At 35.5% G+C, this 22,409-nt stretch overlaps 1 protein-coding gene across 5 annotated transcripts in view; it reads left to right on the top strand.

The window, feature by feature from the left end:
• Positions 1-20,402, top strand: part of PCDH11X (protocadherin 11 X-linked) — a 491,669-nt gene extending 471,267 nt beyond the window's left edge. For 4 of the 5 annotated variants that reach the window (XM_062627447.1, XM_062627444.1, XM_062627446.1 and 1 more), the window contains one exon: positions 15,698-20,402. In XM_062627447.1, coding sequence (XP_062483431.1) covers positions 15,698-16,089 — 392 coding nt within the window. In that variant the 3' untranslated portion in view covers positions 16,090-20,402. The remainder of the gene's footprint in view (positions 1-15,697) is intronic. The other variant, XM_062627450.1, reaches the window with a different exon arrangement.
• The last annotated feature ends 2,007 nt before the right edge of the window (positions 20,403-22,409 follow it).

Raw genomic sequence — 22,409 nt, 5'->3', positions numbered from 1 at the left:
TACTTGGCATGTTCACCTTACTGAATTTCTTAGATTCAAGGCAGTAATATAATAAAGTAAGTGTAGATTGAATCAGAAATAAGAAATATTGACAGCAGTGCAGTTGGAAGCACAATTCTACTGGTTCTGGAACATGATAGAAGGAAGGGGGGAAAGGCAGCTAGGATGTATGTTCTGATTGAGTCAGCCAGATAAGCCTATGTATTTACCCAGATTTGAGCATGGATTTTTTTTTTTCCCCTATTTATTTGTTCCCCCGTTTCTGCTGTTAACATCCAGCTGTTCCTGGAATTCAGATAATCTATAGATACACAGAAAGTATGGTATAATACTTAGAGTAGTAGATTGCCTAAAAACTATTAATTACTGTTATAGAAGGGGTAATTACAACAAATTTTGAATAAAATAAATCTGTTACATTATGCAGCATTGCAGTGAAGCTCTCTGCTGCTTGGATCTGTTGATTAACAGAGTATCAGTACTGTTTCTGTACAGCTTTGCCACTGCCACTCCTTGTGCTCATGTGTTGGTGGCCCTCCGTGTCCCTAGGCCCTGTGGTATGCAAATGGTGGTGAGCAGAGCCTTATTGATTATTTCTGCCTCAGGGCAGCACAGAGGGTGTGAGAAAGGACCTGTCAGTGTGAAAATAAAATAAAAAAAATACAACACAGTGTCAGGAACCTGCAAATTTTGGGAATTAGACTCTAGGGTTTGTTTGTTTGTTTTCCCTTTGAGGCTTCAATGTCCTTTTCTGCAGAAGTTCTGCAGTCATTGCAATTTCATCTTCCAGCATTCCAACAGCCCAGTTGGTGGGAGGCTTTTTCCCAGCCATGATGAATTATTCTCTGTCAGAATCCAAATCTGCCTTTTCAAGTCTGATCATTTTTGATGAATTTATTCTGTTAACATGAGCTTGAATAGAAGCAATAGAGGCTAATAAATTAACTTTGAGCATATTAATGACATCTCTAGGAGACTATGGAGGAATTAAGGCATAAATAGATTAAATAGGTTCAGTAACAGGCTGATGAACACTTAGCCAGCAACTGACTGGTAGTTTTTCATTTAGATTCTTTTATATCCTATGGTCCATTAAAAACCCTAGAAAGATTTGAAAGCAACCTTTTGAAATACAGACTGAGTATGCACTCCTCCTGCAATCTACATCAGCTGTAGAAAAGAAAGTTGTCAAATGTACTCCATCAGCTTCAGAAACTCAGGTTTGTAGCTTCTTAAAAAGAAGACTGTGTGCCAAACATGGCAAGAGCTTTCTATATATATCTGCCAGAACAGCACCTACCACAGATATAAAATATCCTTTCTGTAGAGCTTATGAAAAAATAAACATAAGTTATGGGCTTTTGTGGATTTGCTCTTGTAAACTAGAGACGAGGGTAGTATATGAACTTCCATTCCTATCAAGAAATGTTGTGTTTTTATCTGATATGCTTAACTTTAAAGTGTGCCTGCTATGTCCAGGATTTCCAAACTAGTTTGAAACAGACTTTCAAAAGAGCTGGATGCTAAGCTTCAGCAACTTTAGAAGAACTAAGTGTTTCTTAAATCTGTTCCTAAGAGATCCTCTGTCATATTCAATAGAGAAATGGCTGACTGAGGCTCACATACTACAGAAAGTGTTAAGTTCCTTGACAAATCTGAGCACTAGTATTTAACCTCATTTAGTAATGTATTTTAGGTTTTTATTAGCCTTGGCGTGCTCATGCCAAAGCTTATCAAACAGGAGCAAATGTTACTTTTTTGCAGAGACAATTCTGGTCTGTTAAATGTATAAAACCACAAATCATTTTATGCCAGGACATCTTGTTATTCAAATAGGATTGAGTCAAAACTTAACGCCTACTCTCTGAAATTTGAAGCCTTACAAATATATCTCTCTTCAGAATCCTTAATATAGACACATATAGTGCAGTTATAAGAAGATGATGTTTAGATAATTAAGTTTACAGGAGTATACGTTAAAGATCAACCCATTTTTTATTCATATTTTAAAACGCATCTATCTTTGAAGTAAGGAAACTGAATTTTCTGAACAATTGGATACTTCATGAACATCTGTGACTGTTCCCTAACACTGTCTTTTAAAAATTATGTGTACTATGAGAAATCCTGTTCTTTAAAGAGTTGTGTCAAATGTTTATCTGACCTAAATTATTCTCATCACTTGTCAGTTATCCAAGTGCTGAGAGAATAATCTGGTTTATAGAAGGAAACTATAAGTTTTCTAATGCTACTAGCTAAATAAGAATATTCTTATATTTTAATTGAAAATGTCTTGGGAGAAGAGAAAAGAGTACTGAAGGAAATGTGAAAGTCTTTGTTAGAGGTTGTTCAAGGGACACGGAGGATTAACTAAATAGAGTATTTTCTGAGAGAGAATGTATTTTCTTTCAGCAAAGGTAGAGGGAAAGGTTTGTAATATATGTATCTTTTTCATGTCAGCAAAACTCCTTGATGCCAAAATCGTCTCAATAGTTGGAAAAGGTTTATGTTAAGTGATACGAGAAGCTTCCAATCAAATAGCAGAACTTCAGTGGAGAAAAGGGTCACAACTGAACATTTAAAGAGGTACTAAATATGAACCTGTTGCCTTATCAGAATGGTGCCAAAATTTCTGAAGACGCTAGCAGTGTCTATAAATGCCAAATGAGGAAGTCATAGCCATCACAGTAAGCAGTTTTGAACTCAGACATAAATGATGGAAACTCTAGTCAGGTATTCTTTTTCTTCTTTCAAATGTCTATTCTGAATAAGGCTCTGAGCTAATGTGCAAAGATTGCTCCAAATCACTCAGAGCCACACTTCTATGCCTGACTGGAGCACAATGAAGTTTGGATTATGCTGTTTTAAATTATCACCCATTTGAAGTAATTTTCTTTATAAAACAAGATTAAAATGACTGTAATTCAAAACATTTTACCTCAAATTGATGTGAAAATTGTAGTGTTCATATTATTTCCGTTTTTCAATTTGACAAAACATTTCACTTCATATATAAGCTTTTCTGTGTTGTCACTATCTTAAGAGTGAAAATATGCATTTTACTCTGTGCATTTTACTCTTTCCTGATATGTCTTATTTCTTAACACTACTTATTTAACTTTTTTTTAAAGCATGTTTTTATGTAGTTTATTGTAGTATCTGGGGAAAATATAAACAGAATTAAGAGGTTTGCTTACCTCTTTTCTACCCTGCAGAATAACAGTTTATAATTTCATATTAAATTTGTTGTCTGGTCTTTCTGCATGCCTAATGATAAAACAAAGCAAAGAAGAATTTGACGTTCTAGCTTGATAGAGCTGAAACTCAGATTATGGTGACTTTCCTTTACATGAAACTTCTTTTAATTTGTTTTCATACTGATACCATAGTAGAATTTTTTCTCCATACTTTTTCCTCAAGGTTTCATGTCTCCTGAATAAATCATTTCAGGAAAGAATGGTCTTTTCTCTTCCCCTGAAGTCTGTTTCATAGAAAGGCAGTTATATCAGTAATTCTTTAAATTTCAGTAAATTCTGAGTTAGTTACTTCAATGTGAATAAGAGTATTTGTTTCATCTAATAAAGAGTGCTTCATACAGAGTTGTTGTGGTGGCAAAGTACAGAACAACCATAGAATCATAGAATCGTTAGGGTTGGAAAGGACCTTAAGATCATCTAGTTCCAATCCCCCTGCCATGGGCAGGGACACCTCACACTAAATCATATCACCCAAGGCCTCGTCCAACCTGGTCTTGAACACTGCCAGGGATGGAGCATTCAGTGGTGAGAAGTCCATTGCTAAATTCTTGCTAGTGAGAACTACAACTGTAAAGTTCCTGGCCTAAAAATACAAATGCCAAACCTTATCACTTAAAGTAATAGCAATGCATATGTAAGCTATCAGACCCTCAAACTCTAGGAAAGAGCTTCTTTTGTGTGCTCAATCTGCAAAGGATAATTCATTCCTTACTAGGGGGTATGATTTCATGAGCTGAAAGCTTTAACTAGTACATATGTATAGGGTAGATTTAAAGTGATTATGGAAATGTCACCGCAGGACAATACATTATTAGTAGTCAGTCCCTCATATGTTGTATGCTGTCCCCTTATGTTTGCTGATAATTAAAAAGCAGATTGGGATGTCATGGTGAGAATGACTGCAAAATGTCCCTTTTATCATTTGCAATAAATATGAAATAGTGGTCTTCCTGTATCCTTCAGTGATTGTTCTATTTGCGTTGGTGACAAATGACATCTTTCTCCTTGTAATGTGCCTGCAGGGTTAAATGACTTTATTATTATTAATGAGTCATTGCTCCAGCTGCCCAGAAATGGAGTAGGAAACATAAGAGATTTAGACCTAAGTAATTACAAATGTAATTATTACCTTTCAAATTTCATTTTTACAGCAATCACAAAGTTGTTAATCAAACATAGCCTTTTCCATGCAGTCACACTTTTTGGGGTCTTTGTCAAAGGGGGGATGAGTAGCTGCGTGGTTCCACTGAGGGTAGTCCGTGGCAGATTGACAAAGTGGTAATGACACAAAACAGCTCTGAAAAATTGGTTAGAGAATGTTGTCTAGTCATCAAGGAGTCTTTGGTTTAGAGGGTTTTCCAAGACAAAAACCTGACTGAGCTGCAGCCGTATGGGAGAGAGTGTCCTCTTGAGGAGGACAAAAACTGCAGGAGGGGAATCCTTTTGTCCTGTGGAGATATGAAATGCAAAAACTGTACACCTCCAGTCTGTCCTTCCACAAGGTTGTAGGTTGTCATTAAGTAATCTAAAAAGTAGAACAGAACTGACAGTTTACTAGACACTTTAGGGGCATTTAGAAGTGTGCCCTCTTGCCCTGCAGTAGTTATCCTAATTACTCGTAGTTCTGGATTTTCAAGTTTAAAAGGCTTGTTCTTCTGTATCAACGTTAAGGGAGCTGCAGGAAGTTTAGAAAAGGGAAATGGTTGTGGATTGCATTAGGCTGTGCTGCAGATGCTGTGAAATGTAAGCAGTGCTGTTTTTTAGAATCATAACCTGAACTTGAAATTTACTGTGAGATGGAAAATCTGAGGAAAAGCTTTGGAGAAATGAGGACATTTCCTTTCAATAATATAATTTCTGCATTATGCTGAAATATTAAGGATTCTCATATTTTTAATATCTAGATGAAAATAAAACGAGGAAATGCAAACTATTAGTTTCTGTACCCCAAAATGTCATTTATATAAACACTGCCACAGAACTGTTGAACTTCAAAACTACATTTTTGGTGGAATTCTTTTGTCAAATAAACTTTAGCAAGCTATGCTTATATATTCAACTGAAATAAACAGATACAATGTTGTTGATGGTCCAATCAAATGTAATATCTATCAGCATTCAAATAAGCATAGTGTGTTACTTAAGTATCAGCATTGGTGAATATTGTAAAAATATTTAGAAGTATTCACAAAATAAAGTCAGGGTATTCATAATAAAACCAAATTATTCTTTGTTTATATTGTAATAAAGAAAAATGCTTTTATTTTTCCCTTGAAAAGCAATTGTAGTCACAGCATAAAAGCCATAGAATATTTTTAGAATATTGTGGGTTTATTTTCTTTGCTGCTCTGCAGGCCTTTGACTTTAAATTTCTGTTTGTGCATATCTGATGAAAACACAATTTCAAAACATCTTTTATTGTCTGTTTCTCAAGTTATCATGGGAAATAAGTTTATTAGCTTATTTAGTGTTGGGTTTTTTTAATGGTTTCTTTTGAAAATTAATGTTTTGTTAAAGTGTCTCAACCATGAACAAGTGTCCACAGATGTTCAATTACTTAATTTAAAAGAATTTCTTAATTTTCTACTTTCAATCAATCTTTTGTTTATTTTTACTGTAAAGTCAATAAAAAGAAAACAGAGCCCCATCTGGCATGTTGATACATCAAGAAACTCTTGTGGAAGTGAATAAGGGTATAAATAGAGATATCTGAAGCAGAACTGTCTTTTATCCCACACCTGTTCCTTGAGGGAGTTATGTTTGAGATACCTCACACACAGCAACTGAAAATGAACTTCTGCTTGTTCCCCTCATCACCCTGTCTGTATTCTGCATTCTGCTGAGCATCACTCGCCTGATCTGCTTAATGTCAAGTGTTAGAATGCATTATTAGGGCACTATGAGAGTATACTAATATTTTCATGTAGGTGTGTTATCAAGAGTAAATGCTACTGACCTTACTCCACCTAGAAATTCTGTTCCCTTCTTATCTTTTTGAAGCTCATCCTTTTTCCTATCTCCAAGTCCAGATCTTTGCTCTCTTGCCAGAAAGCCACAAAAGGTAATTGACTTTTTGATTTCAATGTGCACTGCCTGTTCTTAAGAAATGTATTTTCTGCAGTTTCCACACCAAATGGATTTATTTAGATTCAGTGATACTTAGTTCTCTTTATCAATTTTCACCTTTTTAAGGTATTTAGTGATTTGTAGTTAAAACAGTAAAATACTAGTCCTTCACACATGCTCAAACTTATTTAAAACTTAAAGCTTAAAAACTAAGTGTATTATAGTCTTCTGTATACTTACAGTGTAGATATTGTAAGCAAAAGTTTTCTTAATTTTAAAACTTAATAGATATTTGAATGCAAGTATGAATGAAACTCAGGAATCACTTTAGCTAGGTTTCAAGAAGAGAGAGAACAGATATCAAGAATTATCAATAGAAATTGCCACTAAGTTAATTTATTTTTCTATGGACTTGATGTATAAAGCTGCATTTTAAAGATTGCTCATTTTATAGTTTCACACAAACAACCTTTCTTTACAGACAAAACCCTCAAGCTCTTTCAATGTATTTTTTTCATAGCGTTTTTCCCTGCTTTATTGGGAAAGTATAGTAATGGCCATATTTCTGTAATGTATTTTCTCACTTTATTTTTTTAACATGTTCAGTGCCTCTTTAAATAGTATTGATACGCTCCTAAATTCCTCAGCAAAACTGCATGCAGAATATTCTCCTCAGTGTTGAATTAAATGAAAGACCATACTATGTTGAACTGGCTCTGGCTTGAAAAAAGAAATTAAATTAAGCAAATACACATCTGTTTAATTGGTGGTAATGGATCCTCACATACATTCCTAATGAGGTATTTAAATAATGATTTGATCACTAAAAGGAGTTATGAATGGTATTTCAGAGTTTATAGAGTTACCTTGTATTGGTTAAGTGATTTTTCTGTTGATTGATCCCCATTCTGTTTTAACACATTTGACTAGATCACTTTAAGTTAAAAAAGTCTGCATTATGATAATAAGAAAATATATAATCAGTTGTTTCTATTTCAGTTTTTATCTTGTTGATTGTATGTTGTGATATTTTTTTTAACTTCTTTCTAATAACATTTTGTGTAGACAAATAGTAAAAGTAACTTTTTAGGTGGAAATAGCAAGGGGTGTTAATTCCCAAAGAAGCTACAGGCACAGAAAAGCTGTTTGCCTACTGTGAAGGGATGACTTCCACTTGCTTGTTTAAGAGCAAATTTCGAATGCTTAGTAAAAAATGATCTCTAGAAGTTCATATGAGATACACTATTCTTCACGGATCTCCTGTGTCTCACAATTCAAGTAATGTTTAAGGATATTTAAGAAAGCATAAAAGTAGTGTGAGAAATAAGGCTTTAGAAACATCATTATATTGGAGTATTTAGTGAAAGTAGTGTTGTACTTACTGCTTCAGACTCCTTAATAATGCTTGCAGATACACTAACATTACTACATCTTCTTGTTTTCCTGGTCACTGTGACAGATAGCATTGATAAGAACAGCTCGTTTTCTAGAGAGGGTAAAACATTGTCAGTGCTCTCAGTTCTTCTGAGGGGGTTGGAGTGAGCGAGCAGCTGCGTGGTGCTTAAATGCTGGCTGCAGCAAGCCCACCACTTTAAGATGAACATATTATAGTCGTTCCAGGGTGATAATTGCCAGGTATCTACAACTTTCTACAGACTCCTGTTTCCCTGACTGCAAATAAGAGCAGATCTTGAGAGGCTTGAAATAAAGTTTTACAAATCAGTAAAGAAACTTTGCTGCTTTACCAACGTTATTCTGAAAATTCATATTGAAAAGGTTTCATCTTCCAGGCACCTTCTCTCTGAGAAGTGCTGAAAAATGACAGCTGAAGTTCTTTTTCATCCAGCATATTTTTGTAGGATGTTTGGTTTATTACAGAAACTTTACATCAATAGAGAGCTTAATATATGTCACCTAAAATGCATAGTCTTCTCGGGTATGGGGGAAGAAATGCAAATGTCACTCCTTGCTGTGTTTCCAGGTCGAAGGTTATTGCTGTAGGAGAAACCATTTTTCATTATGTAGTTTCACCTTGTTTAATTGATTTGAATTTGAATTTATATTCTGTGTTAAATAATGAACTATGTATTAATAATTAAGAAGTTTTAGTACAGATGTGAAGCAGTTAATTAAATATTAAATAAAGCACGTTGTACTACCCAGTACTGTAATCAGTATACTAGATTTTAGGCTACCCATTTTGGGTGGTCATTATACTTTACAGGTTAGGGTTAAAATTCTCATTCATAACTCAATATATACTCCGTAGGCCAGGAAACACGTATCCTTTGACAACTGCCATATTTGTTTTACCGTAATTATCAAAAAACATGGACGTTGAAGTTGAATACAGTTGGACTGTTGAAGCAATAAGGGTCAGTGCCATGTATGTACAACACTGTCACGTGTTCATTAGGCTGGAACAGAAGAGGTTGCAGGAGGTTTGGTGGCTTGTTGGCGGTTTTGGTTTTGTTTTTTTTTTCAGGTATCTTCCTGTAGAAACTGGCAATTACTGAAAGTGAACTTTTTATGGGAGCATTGCTTTTAGACCATTTCTTGGTTTTGATTAATACAAGATTGAAATTCTAGTCAGAAAAACAATAAGAGGTGACTTAATGAAAGATTAATGTGCTTTATTTATTTATTTTATTATTTGTGAGGGAAAGATTCACTTCGCAAGCATAGTTATGCAGGAATTACCATATGCTGTCTCTTGCCCTCATACTTTCTCTATTCCCTGTCTTCTTCCTCACCAAATTTCTCCAGCCATCTTTGATAACATTTGCTTGACTAATTGAAGCCAGGTGCAAAATAACACACCTCATGCCACGGGGATTTTATAATAAGAAGCCTAACTCATGGCAGTTTTTAGGATTAAATACAAATTAAAAACATGGCTATTTGTTAGGATATAAACTGTGTTTACTGGAATGGAAAGAGAACTTATTCTTGCAAGATGTCTAGTACAACCTGGCAAGCCAAGGTAGCACATGAAAATGTGTGATTTCCTGCATGCCTATTGATTCCTCAGTTAGAACCTCTGGAGGGTCAATCTTCCTCTGATTTCTCACTGACATATCGTACTTGTCCTCGGAATAAAAAGGTTCCAAGGCTAGAACTTAAGTAAATCTTTTAGGTTTTTAGTTTATAGAGACATATACAGGAAAAAAAATATTCATATGAAACTTCTCCCAAAGGCATTTTATTATTAAACAAAAAAAAGTTGAGTATGTTATAGCAGCAGTTATTTAGGCTTTCTACATTCAAGCTTCTTCCTCCTGACCTTATTAAAATAACTCCGTTTATACTAACAACTATTATCCCTTCCTTTTTTATTGTTAATGTAATTTCTGTTCCACTCATACAGTGGAGACTACTAAATGATGTTACCCAAGTGGCCACTTTTGTTCACCAGGGTAATTCTAGACTATAATTTCCCTGTATTATGCTTGAATTCCTGCTTAGATTTAGTACCACATTTAGTAAATACACATGGGCAAAAAATGGGGGGGACACGACCTATTCCTTAGGAACTATTGGCTGAGATGAGTAGTATAAGGTTGTCATCTTCATCACTCTGGTGGGTTCCTGCTGAGCAGAGAGCACTGAAAGTGCGATGGGAGCTGTTTAATATGAAACGCTTCAGTAAATGAGAGGCACTTCTGGATGCTGACAGAATAGCATTGGCACTGCAAGCCATGTATTCATATATGTGCTGTGTTGTGAAAATATGAAAAATAGCTCAGCAATGGCATAATTATGGGCAATTTGCTTAATTGCTTGCTAATTGTTGCTTGCTTTATTATGAAACAAGAGTGCTCTAAATGTAACACTGGATGGTTTGCATCCAAAATGTGTCAAATTCAATACTGGCTTTTCATTAAGACTTCAGCTACATGGCTTTAAAATTCAAGTACTCTATATTCTGCATTTTTAGTTGTTTCCTTATATTTTTTAAAATTGTTTTTGAAACTTTCTTTGCACAATTTATAAGCCCCTAAGCCTGCATCAGTACAGTGCAGTCTAACAATTTTTGAACTTCTAATAAATCTGAGTACTTTGCTAATGAATACATTTAAAAATGTCTTTTGATCATTATTACGCATGTGAATAAAGGTGGAGATGTTTTAACACTTCTCCAGGAGCTCATGCTCATGTTCTTGATTGTTCAACTCTTAAAAATGTGCATCTCCCTTTTAACACATGCATTCAGATTATTTTTAAAGGGATATGTGCAATTCTGACAGTCTGGCCTAAAGTTTTGAAAAAACTATCCTTGTCTATTTTGACCAAGATAATCCTGCTTTGAGCAGAAGGCTGAACCAGACATCTTCAGAAGTCCTTTCCAGCCTAATTCTTTTTGCAGCTCTGTGATGCAGGTGCTGACTTTATGCAGACTGAGAAAGGTACCATCCCTCTTGATACTGTCTTAGCAGTATGTCTCTCTTTTGGAGGTGGAGGGGGAGGGCATAGGGATATAAAAGAAAGTGTATTGTGTATACACCAAGTACATGCTTCAGTGATCTTAAAGGTCTTTTCCAACCTAGATGATACTGTGGTTCTATGATTCTAACTTTTCAGCATCCAGAGACTGCTGATAACAGGGCCATACTAACAGCCTGTATTCCTTTGAGAATTCTTTCAGAGAAATAGTTTTAAAAATGTAATATAATTTTAAGCTGGAAATGCCAAAGTAGGCAGTATTGTGCCAGAGATCTTATAGAGTGAGAGGGAGAGTAGGATTGTAGAGTCCTTCAGCTTTCATTCCCCAAAAGCAAAGATGATAACAACTATTTTTATTTACTATCTGTAAAACACTATGCAGACTTTATAACCTCAGAAAGTGTCTAACCAAAATAAAAAGGGAAAAACCAACAACAAATGGTTGTGGTTTTTTTTTTATAATTGTTTTCAAGCTACCTTGCAAGGTTGGAATTCCACATTTTCTTAAGTGAAAACAAATACTTTTACTCAAAACTGATTTGACCTATAAATGATAAAGACTGTGGAACAATGAAGACTTTTAACTATTGTGCTTTTAGTTATATTTGACAGTTCTGATCTAAACATTTCATAAGAGCCGACAGACACGTTCTTTAAAACTGTTCTCAGTTCTGAGGCAGACAATTTAAGAAATAGTTTCATTCCTAAAACAATCTGAAGTTTGAATCAAAGTGGTAAACTCACATGTGCAGGAGTGTGATCTATTCTATGAATTAAAAATTCTGTTTCATATTGCTTGTATGTCATGGTTGAGGAGTCTCTATGTAGTATGAAAATAATACATAAAATTAAGGCTTTATTACTCAGTGAAGTAAGAAATGAGGTAGACTGGTAAGAGTTTGATGGAATGTATTGTTTATTTGTAATACATGGGGGATATGCACCCTTCTATTTCCATTTATAAACAAGTCATATCTTATGTGAGAAGATGTTACTAGACACTGGACTTAAGTAGTGAACAACCATCATTTCTTCTGAAAATACTCAGAAAAAGGAACCAGTCAGTCTCACCTCTGTGTCTGGCAAAATCTTGGAGCAGATTCTCCTGGAAGGCATGCTAAGGCACATGAAAATCAACAAGGTGCTTGGTGACAGCCAGCATGGCTTCACTAAGGGGAAATCCTGCCTGACCAATTTGGTGGCCTTCTATGATGGGGTGACGGAACTGATGGACAGGGGTAGAGCAGTTGATGTCATCTGCCTAGACTTGTGCAAAGCATTCGACACTGTCCCACACGACATCCTTGTCTCTAAATTGGAGAGACATCAATTTGATGGATGGACCACTCGGTGGATAAAGAACTGGCTGGATGGCCGCACACAAAGAGTTGTGGTCAATGGCTCCATGTCCGGCTGGAGACCAGTAACGAGTGGTGTCCCTCAGGGATCAGTGTTGGGACCGGTCTTGTTCAACATCTTTGTTGCTGACATGGACAGTGGGATTGAGCGCGCCCTCAGCAAGTTTGCCAATGACACCAAGCTGTGTGGTTCAGTTGGTACCCTGGAGGGAAGGAATGCCATCCAGAGGGACCTCGACACACTTGTGAGGTGGGCTGATGCCAACCTCATGAAGTTTAAGCATGGCAAGTGCAAGGTCCTACACCTGGGTCGGAGCAATCCCAGGCACAGCTACAGGTTGGGCAGAGAAGAGATCAAGAGAATCAAGGGAAGCTTGATTTCTTCCTCAGATGGTCTTGTGGGGATGCACAGCTGAGCCCACCAGGGAATCCTTTGTTTAAAGTGGGCAGCAAGTGGTGGAGGGAAACTAGACAGGGTGCTGAATTGCAGTGACCTCTTCATGCAAAAGTCAGTAATAGAATATTTGGAAATCAGCTGCATTCTATTGTAAATTGGCACCATTAGTATAATACATTGCTGACATAAAGCTCTCTGGGTTTTAACAGGGTATTGTTAAAAATGTATTTTTAATAAGTAAAGTATTGTTTAGATGACAGTATAATGGCAGTGTCAAGTAGCTGTTTAGAAGGATTTCAGGTGCTAAAGAAGAAGGAGAATTACTATACATTAGGAAAATAGAAAATAAATTAGACTAACAGGAAGAAGCTACATTTCATGGCCTGGAAGAACAGGCAAAAAAGATAATGCCTTATGAATATTCATGCAGAAAATTTCCTACGCTTTGTTCTAGGTTCATTCAAAAACAGATGAATGATGCTCTAAGAGTAGTTTTTACTTCATTGTGCTAAAAACAGTATTTTGTACTGTTGGTTTTATTTATTCTTACTTTATACCAAACACAGACTATTTAGCATCCCAATTATCCTTGCTAGTACTGCTATTGCAGCAGATCAGTTCATGAGATTTTTCTAAGTTCCTTTAAATGCAGTTATGGGGGACCTTGCCTGCTTCACACTATATTCATTGTATATTTTAAATGTTATTAACAAAGAAAAACATGCTTTGGCAATCGAGATTACATGTACTAAATACCAACGTTGAAAGAAAGATTATGACTACTGCAGCAGGTGTATCTTGTAAACAATCCTGCATTGGCAGACTGTGGTATAATGAAACCCCAACTCAAAACCAACATCATTTGCATTCATAAATTGTGATTATGTGCAGGATTTTTAGTTTGTGGGTTTTTTGTTTCTTTTTCATAAAACTAAAACTCAAGTAAAACATTTTATTAACAGAATAAACAAGACTGTCATTCTGACAATGTTCTTATTCTTAGGATGGTAACATATTCCAAGTCTACAGGTAGTCATGGCACAAAATTACTGTCCTACTGATCTGTCAAAAAGGTGTAGAGAATGTTTTATAAGTGACCTTTTGTTTCTACAATTGCCTTGTCTAAAGCTTGAACGTTAAGTTTTTATTGCCAAATGCTTCTTTTTATGCTTAGCTTTGTTTACTCTTACTAAAGTCTGAGAGATAATACAAGTATTGTAACTGCTTGCTGTGAAGAGCTAGAATTGCATAAGTATTTCCAAGTAAATAATTGTATGGTTTTCACTTTAACTGAATTAATAGGATTTTAAGAGTGATTAGAAAACCTCAAGATAAAAAGAAACACTGAGGTACTGGGTATCACAAATGTTTTGTTTTGTTTTTTTTTTTAATAAATACAAAAAAAGATCAGTTTCTGTATAAAATGGGGATAACTCAACACTGCAAGGTTGTGTCTGATTTCAGTGAATTACCTTGATCAGAAGAGAAGCAAACCTGGATAATTAAATCGCTTAACAAGACTTGTATATACTCAAATTTATGTCTGTGATAGCAGATAGTAGGACACAAAAAGATTAGACTAATCTACCAGTAGTAACAACTTTTTTTTTTTTCAGGAACTATTGCTATTGCTGAATTATTTCCATATTTATGTCTCCTGCTGCCCATCAAAACTGGATTAGTATTTCAGCAGGAGGGTGCCAATCTCTGTCAGGATTACACTGGAAAACAGTGAGGCAAAATGACTGAAGACATCTTGAAATGCCAGTAATAGGGCAAAATAGCGCTTATAAACAATCATTTCTCTAACTGGCACATACTCATGCAACATAAGAAGCAGAAATAATCAAGAATATAGCATTGATGTTACAACAAGCAACCAGTTGTCTACTTAAATGTGGTAGATTTGAAAAAAAGGTTTTCTGTATTTTGGACAGCAGCATTATGTATTTCAATGCCTGAAGGAAAAACTTCATACATTTGAGATGTAACATGGAAATATGTATTTGTGCTTTGTAGATTTACACAGATTTCAACAGGCAAAATATTTATTAAAATAGAAATGCAGCATGTGTTTAAACATAAAGCTCAGAGGGGAAGAGATTCCTACTCAGAACTTGTATTGCTATAAGTAATTCCTACCAGCATACCTTCTCCAGTGGTGGTGAGACAGAATCCAATTTTAAGTGTTACTTTCATGAAGACAGATATTAAAAATACCTTTGTAACATTCATTGGAAAGTTTTTTGAAGTTAACAGTGAAATATCTAATCAGATACTCTTCTTCACTCCTGATATATTGAAATTATGTACACAGCAAGAGAATATAAAATTAACACATATAATGTAAAAACAGTTTAATGGAATGATTTGTAAAAGCTTAATTCTATTAGTCTGAATTTTCGAATGTTGTAAAGCTGAAATTTAAATGAAACTGATCAAGAGTGTTTATGTATTGCAAATTATGTCTTTCAGATTTAGTGGTTTACTTTGCCTTTGAAGAAATTATGATTTCTATAATCCTTTTTCAAGGGTACAAACCTTGCATCTACTGAAGTCTGGATTGATTACTAGTAAACTACAGAGCTTACAGCTTCTTTTGCTATTGCCCTTTGATTTGTCAAGGTTTCCAGTATCAAATGTATGGAGAAATCAATTCTCTTTAAAATGGCTGTTACACTGTCTTTCATTCTTGAAGCTCTTGAGTGCATCTTTGAAGCGAATGTGCCATCTTTGGCTATGTGTCCAAATTAATTCTGTTTTGCCTAAAGCAAAGAAAAACAATTAAAAACACTAGTTTTCAGAGAATATTAAAAAAAATCCTAATTGTAATAATTATATTTTTCAAGTAGTTGTATGCAAATATACAGAATTATGGTATTATATTGTTGTAATTTAGCTTTATTACACAAAATTTCTAAAAGTGAAAAGGTCATTGTAAGTACAATGTTACAAGGTTTGTTCATTAAACATTAACTTTTTTTCTGATTATAGCAAATGACAACAGTAATAGATTGAAAACATCTGAACCTTTACTTGAGTTGTACACCTGGAGGTGTTCTCTTTCCAGACTGTGGCCATTATTTTAGAACAAGAATTGCGTTGTTAACCTTGCTTGTCTGTACACATCATTCTTCGAAACTCTGATAATGTCTTGTCTTCTTCCATCCTCCCAGCTATTGAAATAAATCTGCAGAAAGCCCTGGCTGAAGCTTCTGAAACCTGCACACAGGAGTGTCTCATCCTCGGCCATTCTGACAACTGCTGGATGCCACCTTCGTTGACACAGTATCAGCAGTCCAACACCTCTTTGCCATCGTTTGGCTTCCAGCAAGGCTGGGGCCGAGGAGCCAGACCCGAGGGACGACACACTCTTGGGAGGCCTCTTCCAAAGGATGACACTGACAAAGGCCAGGGTGGGCCCAGGCCCCAGTTCTATAACACCTGCGAAAGACTTTGTGCCAGTGAAGATCCTGTCAAAGTCATTCCTCTGGCAAACTTCGCCGCATCCCACCAGGCACCGGTGTCTGGGAGCAGCACTACGTTTATACATGAGCACCAGCTATAAATTCATATCTGGCAAATCTGTTATTTCAGGCTTTAAGTGTGACTGTATATAGTCACAGCCTAACACTGTTCTTAGCGCATATACAAACTTGTTAGGCTTGTGAGCATTTATGTATATAGGATCCTAAATTTGAAATTGAAAAGCTAAATCCTTCGAACTTAGTTTAAAGAAATTTACCACGGTTCTTGGTAAAATCCACCAAATGGGGAAGAAAACCCACAACCCAGAAACTGTCAAAAGGAAAAGGCAAAATTCTGTTCATTTTCTTGTATGGGCCTTATAGTACAAATATCTGTGAGCAGTTCTTCCTCCCTGTTGAAAGCAATTTCTTAGTACAGTTTGGGGAATATTAGTCTAAATATAGCTTATTCAGCTTTTTCTTTGTTTTTATAATTTATAGCGTATTCATAGATTTCATCTTCCATTTGCCTAGCATAGTGATCAAGTGGGCAATTTCCCATCTGATTACCTTACATAATAGAATGAGTAAGATCCTAAAATCTAATTTTTAAGAAGGCTAGTATATCTTTCCACCAAAATTTATTTTTTATGTAACTAAAAGGGAAAATATACTTAAAGACATGACAACTGCTTTTGATTTTAATATTTTTGGGTCAATCTACAGGTATTCATTCTTTGAAATAATGAAATAGATTAAATAGAAAGCTCTCAACTAGGATTTTCTGTGAGAAATAAACAACATGACAATGATAGGATAAGCAAGATCAAAACTGGAAAAAAAGTTGCAAGTAACTTTTTTAATTTCCAAGATTTTCCTTTCTACAATAATACAAGCAACACTATGATACATATTATGCTTTTCAAGCCATAAGCCTATGTTTTGTTTTGGTCTAGTTTTTTTCATCTTGCAGAGCTTGCTTTGGCTACTGTACCCGTTAGTTGAAATTTATTTGGGCACTGCTGAAAACAGTAGGAAAATGGGGTAGTTATTTTGGCTGATGTGATGTGGCTGCAAGCTACTGGTGTTTAAAAGATTATTATAGTGATGCATATGGCGGGTTTTTCCAGCTATATTCACCTATTGTAAGTATACAGTAAAAGGTTAGCTAGATTATTAGTTACCTCACCACAACCTATTAGATGGAGGAGCGCTTGTCATTGTGGCTTAGTTTATTAGAGAATGACTGACAGAATCTGGGTACTGAAAGCTGGATAAGTGTAATCATAAGCACACCCCGGTCAGATTATTTGATCAAGTCTCAAAGATGAGTCTTGTTAAAGATGAGCGAATTTTTGTTGTGTTCTGTGTACTGGAGGGTATTTAATACTGGCAGAAAAAGGCTGGTAAAATCTACAGTGGATGAAAAGTAGGTTCCTTTCTTAGATGAAAAAGCACTTTTACCTTCTCGTATTTTGTTGCTGTTCAGCCATTTACACTATGTACCTACCAAGAAATTTTTTCTTTAAAAAAATTGTGTAACTTTGTTTAATTTTACTGCAACATTGAGACAATCGAAGTTGTATGGAAGGGGAAAAAACAGTGTGTGAATATTTCCTATGGATAGAATTCTATGTAGGCTTCATATTGTAACTTAAATCTGTAATTTATAAGCAAAACTGTGTGTAAAAATGCTGTAATATTAGCTGCTTGTAAAATTTACAGAAGTTCAAGTTGTCGAGGGTTTCCAATGAATGCTAAAAGAGCTTCTCTTATGTGCCCAGCAGGTATAAGTAGCTTTATATATTGCTGTCCCCACTGTAAATCTCTTCAAACCACATTTAGATTTTATGTGCAAAACAAAAGAAGCTTCACTTTTAACCTACTGATAGAGTTTAATTAATGGACATCAGATTATCTAATGATGTACTTTTTTTCCTTTCCTTTTTTTAATGTAGTTTTCAGTAACATTTAGAAAAGATGTGGCACACTGGCTTCCAGTTGCATGTAAATCCTGGAAAAAAATAATAATCCTTTGGGTACTGACACACAATAGCTGACAACTCATTTCTGATTCCAGGACAATTAAAAATGTGACAGATTAATTCATACCTAATATATACAAAGCTGTTTGTTGTTTCCTTTGGAGACTTCACGACGAGGAAGTCCTTTTCAGGGATATGCAAAAGAAAGCTTATCTGTAGTTTACACAGATTTACCAAACATATTAATCGTGCAAATTCAGAATAATGCTGACAGCTAATGCTTCCTATTGTAGCAGAGGACTTCAGGTTTTATTACAGAAGGCTGCCACAGCAAATGTTTACAGAGTTGGCTGCTGAATTGGAAAAGTCTGATTTTTTTTTTTTTTGGCCTCTAACGTCTCCATTCTGACTGAAAGTTGTAACTGAAATTTTCTGGCAAAAAATAGCATTTCTGAAATGTTAGGATTTTCATAGGAAAAGGTGAAGGAACCAGAACTAGTGTTTTTTCATAGGCAGGGGAAAAAACAAACTTCAGATTTGAATATTTAAGGGTTTTGGAGGAGGAAAAGAGGGGGAATGCCTAAGGTACAGTAGAAAATAACCAATACCCCTTTCTCTTGAAAACAAAAGAACAAAAAAAATCCCTGCAAAACACCAAAACCAAACAGCAAAAAAAGACTTGCTTAAAGAAGCAGAATTGTAAAGATAAATCTGATTATAGGAAGTGTTAAGTGTTTATATCCATTAAATTGTGTTGTGATATTCTAAAATTGTGTCAAACAAGATACAGAACAATTAATTATAAGTAAATGTTGTGTCAGGACTTAAATGGTTCCCTCATTTTTATATATTACCTGTCTGATATATAAACCCATGCATTTGAGGCAACGATTTTCTTTGAGTGGCATGTCAGTATCCAGAGGAATAACGTTAATAGAGACTCTTTACACATCTTGTCATATATATAAATAATTTATCTAGTACATAGACTGTATATTTTTGTGTATTTTTTTTTAGCCATTTAACTTATTTTATCTTACTTGTGTGAATTTGTGGAGAAAACAATCCTATATACAATATACAGTAAAATGGTAGTTACATGATTAGATTTGTTTCATACAGTGTAACGATAAAGGAAAACCTTTGCCTTCAAAGTGATGTGTCACACAGTCTAGCCTAGGTTATTCCCACACCTTCCTCCTTACCCCCCCCCCCCGCCAAATTCAGCACATGCTTGTTGCATTTCTGAGTTCTGCATCAAAGTTATAGGTAGTGGTGGCGGAAGGGAAGGAACTTCTTTCGTACTGGAAAGCAGTCAATGATTGAAAAATAAAATAAAGAAGTGAGGTCGAACTGTTTGAAGTAAAATACGCGGTTTCTTTGTTTTCCTGAACTCTGTTGTATCATAAAGTGCAACTTAATTCTGAAGAAAGAATCATTAGGCATGTCTGCTTGGCTAGACAGAGACTACTGAGCACCTGCTCTCTCTGGGCTGTGAGCTGGCAGGATGCAGGTCATTTAGCTAATTATCATGGCAATGAGCCCATGCTAATAGGACCGGAGGGCTTATGAATGTTAGCATAACAGCTAGCTTGACATAACATTAGTTATGTGGTTTTGAATCCAGCCAGGTCTTTTTAGTTCGTGTAGGGCTGGAGGAGAGCAGCCACTTCGTATTGGACATCTGTGACCCCAGTGTGTATAGATCTGTTTGGGTTTTGTTGTAAGAGAAGTGAAGTTTGCTCTGCTGAACAAGCTGTAATCCAGCATGGAACCCCATCAGCGCTGATCTACCATTATTACACTGCTTCCAGCATGGTCAAGCCAAAGGCAGTAGACCTAAATAATTTCTGGTCAGTAACAGTTGATTAGCTCAAGGTTGTTTGATTCAGGCTTCTAAAGCTGGAGTTTTTAAAGCTTGAAAATTTACCCTTGACTTTGTTTGCTCAAGTTTTGCTTTTGCAGCTTTAATACCAATCCTTAATGAATTATTATCAATTAAATGATTGCAGTGCAGTTTACTACCATAATTTAATGGGATAAATAAAAAGGAAGAGATTCGTTTGTGCAGACACAAAGTAAAGTTGAAGGCAAAGATTTTATTTGGTATACATAGAGAAAAATGTGTATAACTTATGTTATCCCTAGTGAAGAAAGAGACTGATGATTTCTTGTAAATATTTGAGTTTGTATTTCTGGGAAACCTCCCTGCTCTATGGCATACTACAGGATCTGAGAGTGAGCAGTGTATGTCTGTGTATTGAAACAGACCTAACCACACTTTAAACATCATGCAGTTGGACATCATATACTACAGTCCAGCAGCATTTAAAGTCCAGTAAATCTGCAGTAGTTCTATTTCAGGTTTCTGTACAGCATGTGGTCTTGTTAATTACAATGCTGATTAATAAACTAGATCCACAAAAGCACTTCTCGCTTTTGCCCTGTTTTCTTTGTTTTTCTGAAATATAAGGGGTTTAAAAATATTCCACCAGCTACATTCTCACATTTCCAGCTTTCCAAAACTCATTTCTTTGTGAAGCCCCAAACTGTCAGAAAGTCAAGAAAATTTAACTTCATTTGCAGTTGCTTCATGCAACTGAGTCACAGGCTTTCACTAAACAGCAGAAATATTCACACACAACATGTACAGCAATCTAGCTTTATATTTGCAGAAATATCTCCCAATTTTGTGTCACTGCTTTTCCTACCAAGCTCCCTTTGTCTGCTATGCCTCTGATACACTTATAGAAAATCATTATGAGCTGGAGGCAGGAGTGTTTATGGGTTTTGTTTTGTTAGAAAAAAGGCTATTTCTCATTGATAGAACATGGTTAATAAGTTGTTGTTGAGCTAAAGGGATTATCCTCTCACCATGAATGTGATATAATGAAATAACCGTCAAATGAGGAACTAATGAAACAATATTTTACACCCTTTTCTACATTATTTACATCCATATTTAAAAAACAACTCTCTTGATTGTTGTCCTGACACTGAGACAGTAATATCTTATTCTTTGATGCAGTTAGGGCTTTGCAAGCATACTTGCTTATCTGTAGGATGTTTTCAAACAGGAAAGTAGATATAATTAAAATACACTTATTTTGGCATCAAAACTCTGAACAAGTATATTCCTTCACTGACAGTAACTGTTGAAACATTAGTTGTTATGCTAAAGAACTTATTCAGCCTACAAATTAAAAATCAAAACTGGATTTCCCTGGTTTGGATGGTGAATTCTTAAGCTGGGATCAGTAATATTTTGAAGAGGCAATGCAACTGGAATTTCACAGAGATCTGATAAACCAGAATAATAGAGAAAGGCAGAAATATGTACTGTCTGAAGCTGTGCATAAGTTTTTGCAAAGCTGCAGAGGGATTGTAGAACTAGTGTTTCCTGGGAGTCATCTTTTTGCTTTCCTCCCTACAGGCACAAGAAATACCTGAAACACTTCTCTTGCTATGCTGAAACTACTTGAATCCCAGCTTTGTTACTCTAGGAAGTGCAATGCTTTCACCAAACGGCTGCAGCATTGAGGGAGGGCTGGTGCAGTGTTCAAAAAACATCTCTTACCTGTAAGATGAATATGAGGCCTTTCTGATAGGAAATTTGTGGTGAGGTAATGGCTTGTTAGAACATACATATGATTTATTCAAAGAAGAACACGTGTTTACCAATAGCAGGCAATTTTGGAGCTATGCTGCCCATATGATCATTTAGCATTTTTGCCTTTTCTTCAGGTTTCTTGCAGGTGTGGCCCTAGGACTAAGCTGTACTTTGATCAATCAGCAGCTACTCTCTTCATCCTTGGAGGTGCTATGTTTCAAGCAGAAGAAGGAAATGAGCAAGAAGGTACTTTCTACAGTGACTACAGGACAGTTGTCCTCCCTTGTGTGGTGGTGAAAATTGTGTTTTAAAGAAGGTACATATGGACTCCTCTTGCAAGTAACACCTTTTTTCCCCAAGATGTAATCTCTTTGCCCTGGTCCTGATCCATTTGTGATCCAGTAGGAAAATATATCATGTCTGATAACTGCAATGAGACTAATGGTATATTTCCATTTTTATTTTTATTATTTTAGTGATGTAGAGGTCTTTTGATGGTGCTAATTTAATGCTTAAAAATAAAACTCTCACAGTAAATACTTTTATGATCTGAAAGCTATATCTTTATATTTAATTCAAAGCAACTCAAAACAGGAACTTAAATCTGTAGGTCCATGCTTTCTTGACAGCTTTTAACTAGGAATTGATGCTACCTCTTCTTACACTTTTTCTCTACCAGAATTAAGAAGTCTGTTTTTATAAGAATGAAAGTTGGTATGTACACCTATCAAAGAGACAGATAAATGAAGTGCCTGGAAGCACTGTACTAGACTTCAACCCATAGCTTTAAGCTACCAGCTGTGATGTGTTCTAGAGCAAATGGGTA

Source organism: Pezoporus occidentalis, unplaced genomic scaffold, assembly GCF_034315485.1.
Source record: "Pezoporus occidentalis ecotype Australia unplaced genomic scaffold, CSIRO_AGI_Poc_V1 ctg30, whole genome shotgun sequence".
Lineage (NCBI taxonomy): Eukaryota > Metazoa > Chordata > Aves > Psittaciformes > Psittacidae > Pezoporus > Pezoporus occidentalis.
Note: the sequence above shows the minus strand (reverse complement) of the source record. Positions and strands in the feature narration are given on the sequence as shown.